Source organism: Panulirus ornatus, chromosome 49 (assembly GCF_036320965.1).
Source record: "Panulirus ornatus isolate Po-2019 chromosome 49, ASM3632096v1, whole genome shotgun sequence".
Taxonomy (NCBI): domain Eukaryota; kingdom Metazoa; phylum Arthropoda; class Malacostraca; order Decapoda; family Palinuridae; genus Panulirus; species Panulirus ornatus.
The window spans coordinates 14,692,324-14,704,463 of record NC_092272.1 but is presented as its reverse complement, the minus strand read 5'-3'; the positions used below and the strand labels follow the sequence as shown (position 1 = coordinate 14,704,463).

General features: G+C 45.4%; 1 protein-coding gene across 1 annotated transcript; it reads right to left on the bottom strand.

Moving 5' to 3' along the window:
• Positions 1-348: 348 nt before the first annotated feature.
• Positions 349-9,229, bottom strand: LOC139764283 (oplophorus-luciferin 2-monooxygenase non-catalytic subunit-like). The gene is made up of 5 exons (XM_071690767.1): positions 9,080-9,229; positions 8,244-8,880; positions 4,252-4,407; positions 2,917-3,021; positions 349-1,165 (listed from the first exon to the last, which is right to left on the bottom strand). The coding sequence occupies exons 1-5, from the start codon at positions 9,227-9,229 to the stop codon at positions 1,026-1,028; spliced, it is 1,188 nt and encodes a 395-aa protein (XP_071546868.1). The 3' UTR covers positions 349-1,025.
• Positions 9,230-12,140: the final 2,911 nt, after the last annotated feature.

Below are 12,140 nucleotides of genomic sequence, written 5' to 3'. Positions count from 1 at the left end.
TAATGAACATTTCTTTTAAAGTGATTTATTTTGAGAATTTTACCTGATTGAGAAAAGGAAATGTGTTTTTCGGAATCAGCATTAAGAAACTGATCTGCTAAAAGTAAACATGTTCTTAACCTTTAGAATGACGCAGAACAGTGAAATGCACCACACTATGTTTTGTGTATCATAACGTGCCAGAGTCTGCTGTATGTTGAGCTGATAAAGCTATACTTACATGTCCACATAGGGATGATCAAGTGATACACAAGGCGTGTTGGAATACGTTGATATTGCTTACTCAGAAACCATTTGTCTCATTAACCAAGTGAACAAATCGATTAAGGTGTAAATGAAACTGAAATCCAAGTTTTCCTTTGTATTTCTTATCACATGACCTTATGACTCATGACACAACACACACACACACACACACACACACACACACACACACACACAGTGCACACGGAGAAGTTCCATACTCATTGAGTCCTCTCACTCAATCTCTCTTCTCTGTCACAGCGTCTCTTGAATTCCTTTATGTCCTGAGCTTCCACTACTTCTTCAACGGCGGACAAGTGGAACAAAAAGGTTGAAGACACAGGCGATATCAGGAGCAACAAGCAATGCAGGAGAGCGAATGACAAAGAAGAGATAACATCTAATGCCCAGTCAGTATACAGCCACTTCCCTCAACACATAAAACTGAAATCAACAAATATACTTGTCATGACCCACACTTAGTCACCTTGGACAATAATACTTGGGTAATCACTGGTCATTCGACTTCTATGGATGTAGTATTTGTCAATACTATTCGTGAACAGTATTCATGGTGTTTCACACTGGTTATCAACACTGATCGAATGTTTGTTATGTTGAGCAATGGTGTTGACCAGTGGGAGTTGTGGCGCTCGGCAGTGGTTGGTAGGGTCTATGCAGTTCATAAGTAGTGGGTAAGAGTGAAGGAGTTCATCAGTGGCCCATAGGGTTAGTGGAGGTCATCAGTAGGGAGCCGAGGCATTCATCACTAGTCTTCCCGATCAACAGTCCCGGTAGTCAGCAGGATCGAGACTCCTCAGGGGGACGCCGTTAGCACAAGTAGTGTAGATGTCAACCTCATGCAAGAGGGTAGAGTTTCGGACGAGCCAGGCTACGTCACAGCCACACTGAAGAGGGTTATCTGGAGAGCAATGGAATCATCAGACTACAACCAAGGAAAGACTGCTTTAGTTATGTTATCATTACCTAGAAGAGCAAGGGAATTATCAGACTACAACTAAGGAAAGACTGCTTTAGTTATGTTATCATTAACCAGAAGAGCAAGGGAATTATCAGACTACAACCAAGGAAAGACTGCTTTAGTTATGTTATTACCTAGAAGAGCAAGGGAATTATCAGACTACAACTAAGGAAAGATTGCTTTACTTATGTTATCATTACCCAGAAGAGCAAGGGAATTATCATACTACAACCAAGGAAAGACTGCTTTAGTTATGTTATCATTACCCAGAAGAGCAAGGGAATCATCAGACTACAACCAAGGAAAGACTGCTATAGTTATGACATCATTACCCCGAAATGTTCTTATTAGATAATTGCGGAGGAACGTAAGCTGCAAGTTTTTGGAAACAGAAACCGAGGAAATATGTAGAGAAGAAGGATAGAGAAGCACAGGTTGTGAGGTTAGACTGGAAGTAGTGATAAACTTCACTACTGTAAACTCAACTGCCAAGTGGCTGTGTAATCCACCCCACATGTAAGAGCAGGACCACCAAGTAATGCGTTGTAAGATCAAATTTACTATTCTGCAAGAATGATGAATCTTCGTTATATATGGAGAGGAGTCCCAGTGTCTTTAGAGACATTCTAGGCTCTCTATAGAATGTGGAGTTTCTTTAGAGACATTCTAGGCTATCTATAGAATGTGGAGTTTCTTTAGAGACATTCTAGGCTATCTATAGAATGTGGAGTTTCTTTAGAGACATTCTAGGCTATCTATAGAATGTGGAGTTTCTTTAGAGACATTCTAGGCTCTCTATAGAATGTGGAGTTTCTTTAGAGACATTCTAGGCTGTCTATAGAATGTGGAGTTTCAATGTTAGAATAGATTTCGCGATGTTGCTAAGTATATTAACAGTGATGAGTGCTAGAGATGTAGAGCCGTCAGAGGAGATACGAAGTTTATCAAGAATTTATAGAAGGAGAAATCTGAGGATATCAAATTTCGTAAGCGTTCAACTCGTGTGACATACGTTTACCACACTGAAAAAGTCGGTCCAAACTTTAGTATTGTGGAACGTTTGACGAGATGGAAGGAACAGAGGGTTGAAAGAAGTAGAGGAATGTTGTCTTGTGTCGTGAACGTACGAGTGCGGTAAGTTATGCATTAATGCAAGGATCTCCTCAGTAAATAGGAGAGAGTATAGGAGTCACTTCTGCTGACGCTGAGCTAGGGAGATGTATCAAGAAATGAGCAAATGCGGATGTAACCCGATCAGACAAGAGATGGATGTAAGTACAGAGTTTATAGGGAGGAAATGCAGTCGAGGGAAACCTGGTGATCAGAACCCAGTGCCACACTCTATCAAAACCTTCCAACATTGAATTTGTTGGAGAAGATAAATTGGCGTCAGTGATACAAGTAAGGGATGTCGCTGGTGGTTCTGGCATTGAGAAAACCGTAAATATGATGTGAGAATTAGGAGCCCTAAGGGGAATGGGAGCTGAGAAGTTATAAACAGACTCTGGAAAAAATGGACGTTCAAGCATTAGAACGATAGATGGAAAGATTAAGTCGTTGGTGTGTGACGTGTATGTTTCCAAGAGGAAGAATAATGTATGGCGTTTAGGGAAGATATGAGAGACGAGCAAACACCACAGGCCCAAGTTCTGAAGCACACTAAACACGACCAGACCTGACCAGCAACTTACCAAAGGCGTCCACGTATCCACCGTTGTTCAGCAGGGTCCACCACGCGCTCTCCGCCAGCTCCGTCAGGTGGTTGTGGTGGATGTATACCCAGCCCTTAATCAGACCTGCGGACAGAAAAGCTCTACGTAAACTCTGGTTATGGACAGTCATCCCTCGACCAAACCTGCGGACGCAACGGGTCAATGTCAACTCTGTTAATGTATTCCATGCCCTAGCTCAAACCTTTTTTTTTTTCATTAAAGTAACTGACAAGGCAATTAAAGGTCAAGTTGGATGAAAAAATAAACTTCAATGAAGGAAGGTGACATGAAAAGTGAGAAATGGGAGAAGGAAGATGATGCCACAGCTTAGTTGTACGAAAGGAGGCATCATAACAGGCAATCCTCGTGTCGCTGCTCTTAACACAGAAACTGATTTGGATTGTCCCTACACACGTTCTCCTTTCTCCATGGTCCTCTGCAGGAGCTAGGACAAGAGGACACAAATCTGCTAGTGATGGAGAATATGAAATACCTGTGTCAAATGCCGGGTTTTAAAGACGACTTACTTAAACCTGATATCACACTATCCAAAATAAGAGTTGTGACCCTAGCCATTTGGCATCAGTCAAATTGAAAATGGAAAGAACTGACGAGATGTGGAGCCAAAGAACGGGTGTTAGTGATGAGTGATTTGATATACGAATTAAGATTAAAATTAGGGAGCAAGTGTACTTAGTATATGAATGGAAATGGTGAACAGCTTGTGGAACTGAGTGATGAGAAAGAGGTGGTGACTGTGAATACCTGGTTTAAATAGAGAGACATACACAAACATCAGTTAGTGAGTAGGAAAGATGGTCACCGGGTATTATTGGATTACATGATGATTGATAGGCGTGTAAAAGAGAGACTTCTGGATGTGCATATGCTTAGAAAGGCAGTAGGTTGGATGTCTGATCAATATCCGGTGTGTGTGTGTGTGTGTGTGTGTGTGTGTGTGTGTGTGTGTGTGTGTGTATGTGTGTTACTGGACTCTGAAGGCAGTATGTAACCTTCAACGAGCTGTATCATCATCAGTGGACAGAAAGAAGTACATTCTCTTCGAGGTCCCCTGTCGTTCCATAGCAGCCCATCATTTCCCCTGCTTCTGCGTGGAGAGCAGCCTCGAAGCTGCAAGAACCCATCACAGGGATCCTGGGATTGTATGATGTGTATATAAAACACACGCAAACACACAGTGTGTGTTCGTGTGTGCTCGTGTGTAAGGCAGTGTTGTATGTGTTTGTGACAGCAAAAGTTTACGTATGATGCAGCTGGTGTCCAGGATCAATGTGTCTTAATGTCGTCCCTCACCTGGGAAAGCATTGGCGGCCACAGTGTGGATATCGTTGCAACCCACATCCACCAAACCTTTGCGGTTGTCGAACTCTACACTGTTTTCTCTCAAGCTGGTCAGATGGTTGCCTCCCAGAGCCACATTTCTGAGGTTTGGAAGGCCAGAGAATGTTCCTGTTTGGGGAAAGTGTCGGTAGATAGATGGATAAATAGTTTATTGACCACAACAAGATAAGATTGACCTTAAGCATACATAAATACAATCAAACGTTAAATCTAAAGTAACAATAATCACTAAATCCACTTTTAATGTTGGTAATGTAGTCCAGAGAATATTATCTTAAAGTTATTTAATCATACATTTCTAATATCTTAAAAAAATTATTTCACAACATGTATCATGGGGAAAATCAGGTGCAAAAAGGTCCTCTAATCTTATGAAGTTATACATATGTCTGATGTTCTGTGTCAAGGAGCAATTTTCAGTCACATGTCTCTCAGTTTGTACACCTCCACTACAAATACACACACGTTCTTCAGAAGGTATGCGGCCACGTCCTCCTTCTATTCCAGCGACCTGTCTCAACGCTTAAACTGTGGCCGCTTACACGGAAGCGCGTAAATGCAATTCGGTTGGACTCTGGCATCAGATGTTTGTTATTGTATACGTCATGTACAGACCAACTTAGGTTGAGGTCTTAATATATGATACACCTTGAGGAGCTGGCATTTTCAATTGCGTTATGTACATTTTTGATTAAGGAAGTTAGGTCAGGAGGGCAGTTAGCAATGACATTTTGAATATGTTTCCCCCATGTGTGTATTGGTTATAACACGGATGGAAAGTGTTAGGGGATCATCTGGCATATCTGATCTATGGGACCACATACTGTTGAAAAACTTGTGCTGTTTGAACTTAATCAAATCTAGGAGTGAAGGATATCCAGCTTCCGCATAGCATACCGAATTTGATGTAGTCTTCCTGACCCCTTAGTAGTGGTTTTATGGCCCAATTGTACAGTTTAATAACAGGTTTGATATCAGCACCTACCCAAGACTCGCATCCATACAGTAAGGACGTCATCATCGCAACATCAAGGACTCGTCGTTGAACAATTAATGGGATGTCGCTATTCTTCTTGAGGAATGATACATACTTTAACACATGGGACAATTTTCTTTTAGCGTGAGTCCGTACACAGCCGAGGACACAGAGCCATCACAGGTGAAGGTTGACCCCGTCACAGGTGAAGGGTGACCCCGTCACAGGTGAAGGGTGACCCCGTCACAGGTGAAGGGTGACCCCGTCACAGGTGAAGGGTGACCCCGTCACAGGTGAAGGGTGACCCCCGTCACAGGTGAAGGTTGACCCCGTCACAGGTGAAGGGTGACCCCCGTCACAGGTGAAGGGTGACCCCGTCACAGGTGAAGGGTGACCCCCGTCACAGGTGAAGGTTGACCCCGTCACAGGTGAAGGGTGACCCCGTCACAGGTGAAGGTTGACCCCGTCACAGGTGAAGGGTGAACCCGTCACAGGTGAAGGGTGACCCCGTCATAGGTGAAGGGTGACCCCCGTCACAGGTGAAGGGTGACCCCGTCACAGGTGAAGGTTGACCCCGTCACAGGTGAAGGGTGACCCCAGGTAGTTCACGCAGTGTTCTACGACTACATCGTTCATCTGAAACGGCTCCTTATCTCTCTCATTGCCGTTCATTGCAAAAAAAAATTTAGTTTTAGAGCAGTTGATCACCATGCCAAACTCTTCACAAAATTGTTGTAATATTTCTAACTTTTCACCATATTCTGTCTACTAGATGATAACAACACAGTGTCATCCATAAGAACTATTACATGTAACCACTCTATGAATTGCTCAGGTTGACATCTTTCTTTCATGAGGCGGATGAGTTCATTGACAAATATTATGAACAATAAACAAGATGTAGGTGACCCCTGCCTAACCCCACGCGTAGCTGTTACCACAGCCCCACCAACCAGGCTCTCCGTAACACGATACATGGCCTTCAACGCCGGTGACGTCATCGCGCCACACCCCAATATGCGGCAACACTGTAAACAACTTCTGCCTCGGGACTAAGTCATAAGTTTTGGAAAAGTCAATGAAGGTTATATAAATAATTTAACTTTCTTACGTCTGGCCGTGTCAGAAAGAATACGAAGCGTAACAATATGTTCGATCTAACCTGTTCCCTGTAAGGTGTGGACCACAAGCTTAACCTCCGGCACAGAACCATATCATACAATTTTGCTTAAGTGTTGATTACACTTATACCTCGGTAATCACTTGGGTCTTTTCTGTCACCTTTCTTAAACACTGTAAAGACTTTAGATCTTATCCATGAGTGAGGGTAAATGCCTGGTAAGAAAATGCTATTAGACAAAGTAACCAAACAGCACAACCACTGAGCTGGCAACAAAGAGAATACACCAGGGGAAACTCCGTCAGGTCCGTTGGCTGTATCAGGCTTCATCTTCCTGGACTGTTCGTGTATCTCTGCAAGTGTAATTGGCTCGTCAAGGATAGGGACAATGACGTCAGTTGTCTCGTTGTTTCCGTCAATGTCTGTCTCATTATCAGGGTTCAGTACTGTCTCGAAGTGTGTCTTAAAATCCTAGTCACTGGGACACGAGCTATCCTGGCAATCATCCATACTGAAATCCCCCTTCCAATTAATTCCTCTCCACACTCGAGCATCATCTGCATCATTCAGTAATCTTTCCCACCAGCCTAAACTGGTATTGTTAACTGTGGATTCGTCCTGTCGCACACTGTGCACAAACATATACCCTGTTGGATCAATCCTGCACAATATTGTCTATATCCAAATTACCTTCCAATGGATGTATATGAGGGATATTTTCTACAAACTGATCTTTTCTTATACTGCTGAACTTGACAGGTTTTGTTACATAGTCTCATTTTACTGGCATCACTTGTATGCATCAGTGTTGAAGACCAGAGAATGTTCATGAGGGGCAAGTGTATAGCATCAATGTTGGAGACTAGATGATGTTCATGAGGGCAAGTGTATAGCATCAATGTTGGAGACTAGATGATGTTCGTGAGGGGCAAGTGTATAGCATCAATGTTGGAGACTAGATGATGTTCATGAGGGGTAAGTGTATAGCATCAATGTTGGAGCAATGTTGGAGACTAGATGATGTTCATGAGGGCAAGTGTATAGCATCAATGTTGGAGACTAGATGATGTTCGTGAGGGGCAAGTGTATAGCATCAATGTTGGAGACTAGATGATGTTCATGAGGGGTAAGTGTATAGCATCAATGTTGGAGACTAGATGATGTTCATGAGGGGCAAGTGTATAGCATCAGTGTTGGAGACTAGATGATGTTCCTGCAAGACATGAGATGGGATGCAGATGTTAGAGACTGAATCAATAAACATAACTCAGGTGTTCGAAACCAGTGAATGTTTCTGCTAGACAATACAAATATGTGGTAGAGACCGGTTAAGAATGGCGCTTGAAGACATGACATATAACACACTTGGATATCATTTAATATGTCTATCGGACAAAAGATGTAACACGGGTTCTAGAGAAAAGAATATATTCCTATACAAAGTGAGAGATGTGTTAGAGCCAAGTGTGACACTGATGTGTTCCATAGAGGCGACGAAAATGTCACGGGTTCAGAGGAAATGGCACTTCCTCAGGATACGAATGACGGTTTCTTTGTTCACTCCCTCCACCCTGGCGGTGGGTGGGGGTTCATATGTTCATGAACGTGAGCATTTCATCCAACTCTAAGGTTGAGTCTGAGTTTTGTTAAGAGGGTTTTATAGTAGAAAATATTTCTTGGCTTGTAATGGTTCTATCGCTATTAAACTTTGGTAAAAAAAAAAAAGCTGGTCACACACATATGATCCAAAGATGAACTTCATAATTTTCTCTTAAATCCTGATTACTCCATGAACTGGAGTGTGCAAAGTACTCGATTAAGATAACGTCAAAGTCAAGCAGTTCATACCTGATTCCAGATCATGTATGCCGGTCTGGGAGAGCTGGATGTCACTCAGGGCAGGAGTGTTGACGAAGGCGTCCACGGGTAGATGACCCAACGGGTTCTTCGTGAAGTACAGAGATTGCAGTGTTGTAGAGTTGAGGCCAGGGAAGCCTTTCAGGTTGTTGTGTCTCAGATCCAGGGAAAGAAGATTCGTGAAGGATGACAATTGGGAAAAGGGAAATTCGGATATGGAGTTATAATTGAAGACGAGATACTTGGCCGTTGAGAAACTCTCCGAGAGAGCGTTGGGCTGGACCGTCGTCAGCGCTCCTTCGGTGATCCAAATCTCCTGGAAGGTGGCTGTGCCCAGGTCACCTTCACGTAAGGTTCCCAGGTTCTGGTTCTCGTAGATGGTCAGCCGGCGGCAGTGGGTGGACGGGAAGTTATTCTGGAAGATCTCTCTCAACTCATCTTCACCCGTCACGGCTGAGCAATCCACGTCCACGTTCAGCTGGTCGTCCGCCACGCACGTACACGGATGGATGCTGGCGTCGGAAGGGCAAGGCTTGTCCGAGGGTACAGGGATGAGTGCTGGTGTCGGAAGGGCAGGCTTCTCCCAGGCCCTCCGACACCAAGGGATCGGTGGCCCCTGCTGGCCCAGCTAGGATGACCTTCAGCAAAACCAAGAGGCACAAGCACCTGCTCCTCCTTGAGAACCCCATCGCTTATATAGTGTGGGAGACGAGCGCGTCTACTGCCTCTTGTTGGAGGTTTGGAGAGTAAGTGACGGGCGAGAGCCGCGACGACACAGCTATATATTCTCCTACTTGTGGCCACTTGAGCGAGAATCAGCCAATCACATCGCGCGACTTACTCGCTCTAGGCTCCCCAGCGACCAATAAAAAGCGCAAGTGACGAAATGCTTCCACGCATGTAAATATGATCTGGTTTTGAATTTCGTTCGCATTATTGTGTGATTTTGGACTCGGCTTTGATGCATCGGCCACCATCCTAATACACCTCCTCGTCGAAGACATTAATTCGGATATTAAAGTTATACACAGAAACATTACATCTTCCAGCCATACGCTATCATAAGGAAAACTTACGCTTCATTATAAAATTGTTATAATTTCAGTTTTATGATCAATTTACCACAGTCAGAATGAAACGAAAATAAACATTGATATCTGAAATGTTTTGTGGTGTAACGGTGTTCTCGTTCGAAAGATCCCAGGTTCGATCCTAGGGTAGGCAATGGTGGGATATTACGCGAGCCACTGGACACGTGGGACAGCACGTGAACCACCGCCCACGTGGGACAGTACGTGAACCACCGCCCACGTGGGACAGCACGTGAACCACCGCCCACGTGGGACAGTACGTGAACCACCGCCCACGTGGGACAGCACGTGAACCACCGCCCACCTGGGACAGTACGTGAACCACCGCCCACGTGGGACAGCACGTGAACCACCGCCCACCTGGGACAGTAAGTGAACCATTGCCCACGTGGGACAGCACGTGAACCACCGCCCACCTGGGACAGTACGTGAACCACCGCCCACGTGGGACAGTACGTGAACCACCGCCCACCTGGGACAGCACGTGAACCACCGCCCACGTGGGACAGAACGTGAACCACCGCCCACGTGGGACAGCACGTGAACCACCGTCCACGTGGGACAGCACGTGAACCACCGCCCACGTGGGACAGCACGTGAACCACCGCCCACGTGGGACAGTACGTGAACCACCGCCCACGTGGGACAGTACGTGAACCACCGCCCACCTGGGACAGCACGTGAACCACCGCCCACGTGGGACAGTACGTGAACCACCGCCCACGTGGGACTGCACGTGAACCACCGCCCACCTGGGACAGTACGTGAACCACTGCTCATCTGGGACAGCACGTGAACCACCGCCCACCTGAGACAGTAAGTGAGCCACTGCACATCTGGGACAGTACGTGAACCACTGCCCACGTGGGACAGTACGTGAGTCACTGCCCAACAAGGAAGTAGGTGAGGCACTGCCCACATGAGAGAGTATTTGAGCAACTACCCATCTGGGACAGTACGTGAGCCACTGCCCACTTGGAACAGTACTTGAGCAACTGCCCATCTGGGACAGTACATGAGCCACTGGCCACCTAGGACAGTACGTGAGTCACTGCCTACCTAAGATAGTACTTGAGCAACTATCCACCTGGGACAGGACGTAAACCACTGCCCATCTGAGACAGTACGTGAGCAACTGCCCACCAAGGACAGTACGTGAGTCAGTGCCCACTTGAGACAATATGTAAGCCACTGCCCACCCAGGCCGGTACCTGAGTTGCTGACTTCTTGGGACTATACGTGAGTCACTGTCCACCTAGGACAGTACCTCAGCCACTATCCAGATTGTAAAGTACGTGCAAAATTGCCCACCAAAGACAGTACAGGAGAACTTCCCATCTGGGACAGTACGTGAGCTACTGTCTACCTTCGAAGGGACGTATACCACTGCTCATCTGAAACAGTACGTGAGCTACTGCCCACCAAGGATAGTACGTCAGTCACTGCCCACCTAGGACAGTACGTGAGTCACTGCTAACATGGGACTGTACGTAAGTCACTGCCCACTTAGGACAGTACATGAGCAACTGCCCTTCTGGGACAGTACATGAGCCACTGCCCACCTGAGAAAGTACGTATACCACTGCCCATCTGAGACAGTACGTGAGCAACTACCCACCAAGGACAGTATGTGAGTCACTGCCCACCTTTGACAGATGGATGGGTGTCATTTAATCCTCAATTATCTACATGGGATAAGAGCAAATACCTATGGCTGTGGAGAGATGTGAAAATATACTAAACATCTCAAGGAAAGTTTCACTTAAATCATACAATGATGATAATAGCCTGATCTCTTAACATGTCTGTGCTGAATGTTTCCTACTTCAAGATCACTTATTTTCCTAAACAAGACGGAAGAGGAGTGGTGGGTAGCCAACTGGGTAACGTTTTGATGCACGTGGCCCTGGGCGGTTTCGCGAAAACCTCAATGTCGACACATACACACACACACACACACACACACACACACACACACACACACACACACTCGTGTACATACAGGGTATATACAGGGTATATACAGATGGCGAGTGAACTTTTCTCGATGTCCACACACACACACACACACACACACACACACATACACAACATACACACACACTCGTGTACATACAGGGTATATACAGATGGGGAGTGAACTTTCCTTGTTGGGGTGTCGTGTAAGATGGTCTGGGCCGGCTCAGAATATGTCCTCCACTCAACTCAAGGACAGAGAGAATGACGTACAGTGTTGTGTGGAGGTAGCATAGCGCCGGCAGTGGCTCTCGTTTGATCAAGTTTTTCTGATGTATGCAGAAGAAGCTACCAAGGGTAGTAGGGGCCAACAGGGGGAGCCATGTATGTGTCCAGCCACATATGTGGGAGACAACATAAGACCTATGTTGCCAGGCGTGTACGTTGCAGGTCAAGAGTTGGGGTCAACATGGGAGACATATTACCAACTATATACATGGTGGGGTCACGTATAACTGAACTGTTAAGGTGATGAACGAGCTATGCCACATGTATAAGTGAACGGGTTAGGGTGAAGAGTGTGCTATACCACATCTGGTCAGGGTAAATAGTGAGTTATACCACATGTATAACTGAACAGGTCAGGATGAAGAATGCATAATGGACAAACGTCTTCACGAAAATATTGAATGAAACACAAAAGAGAGAATAAGTAACAGAGAAGAATTCCACATGGACACGTGTGTATATAAAGAGGTCACACATATACTGGGGTCAGGTTGTGGGTGGTAGGAGGGTCATGGAAGGGCAAATAATTCCAAAGTTAATTGGTGTAGTGAGA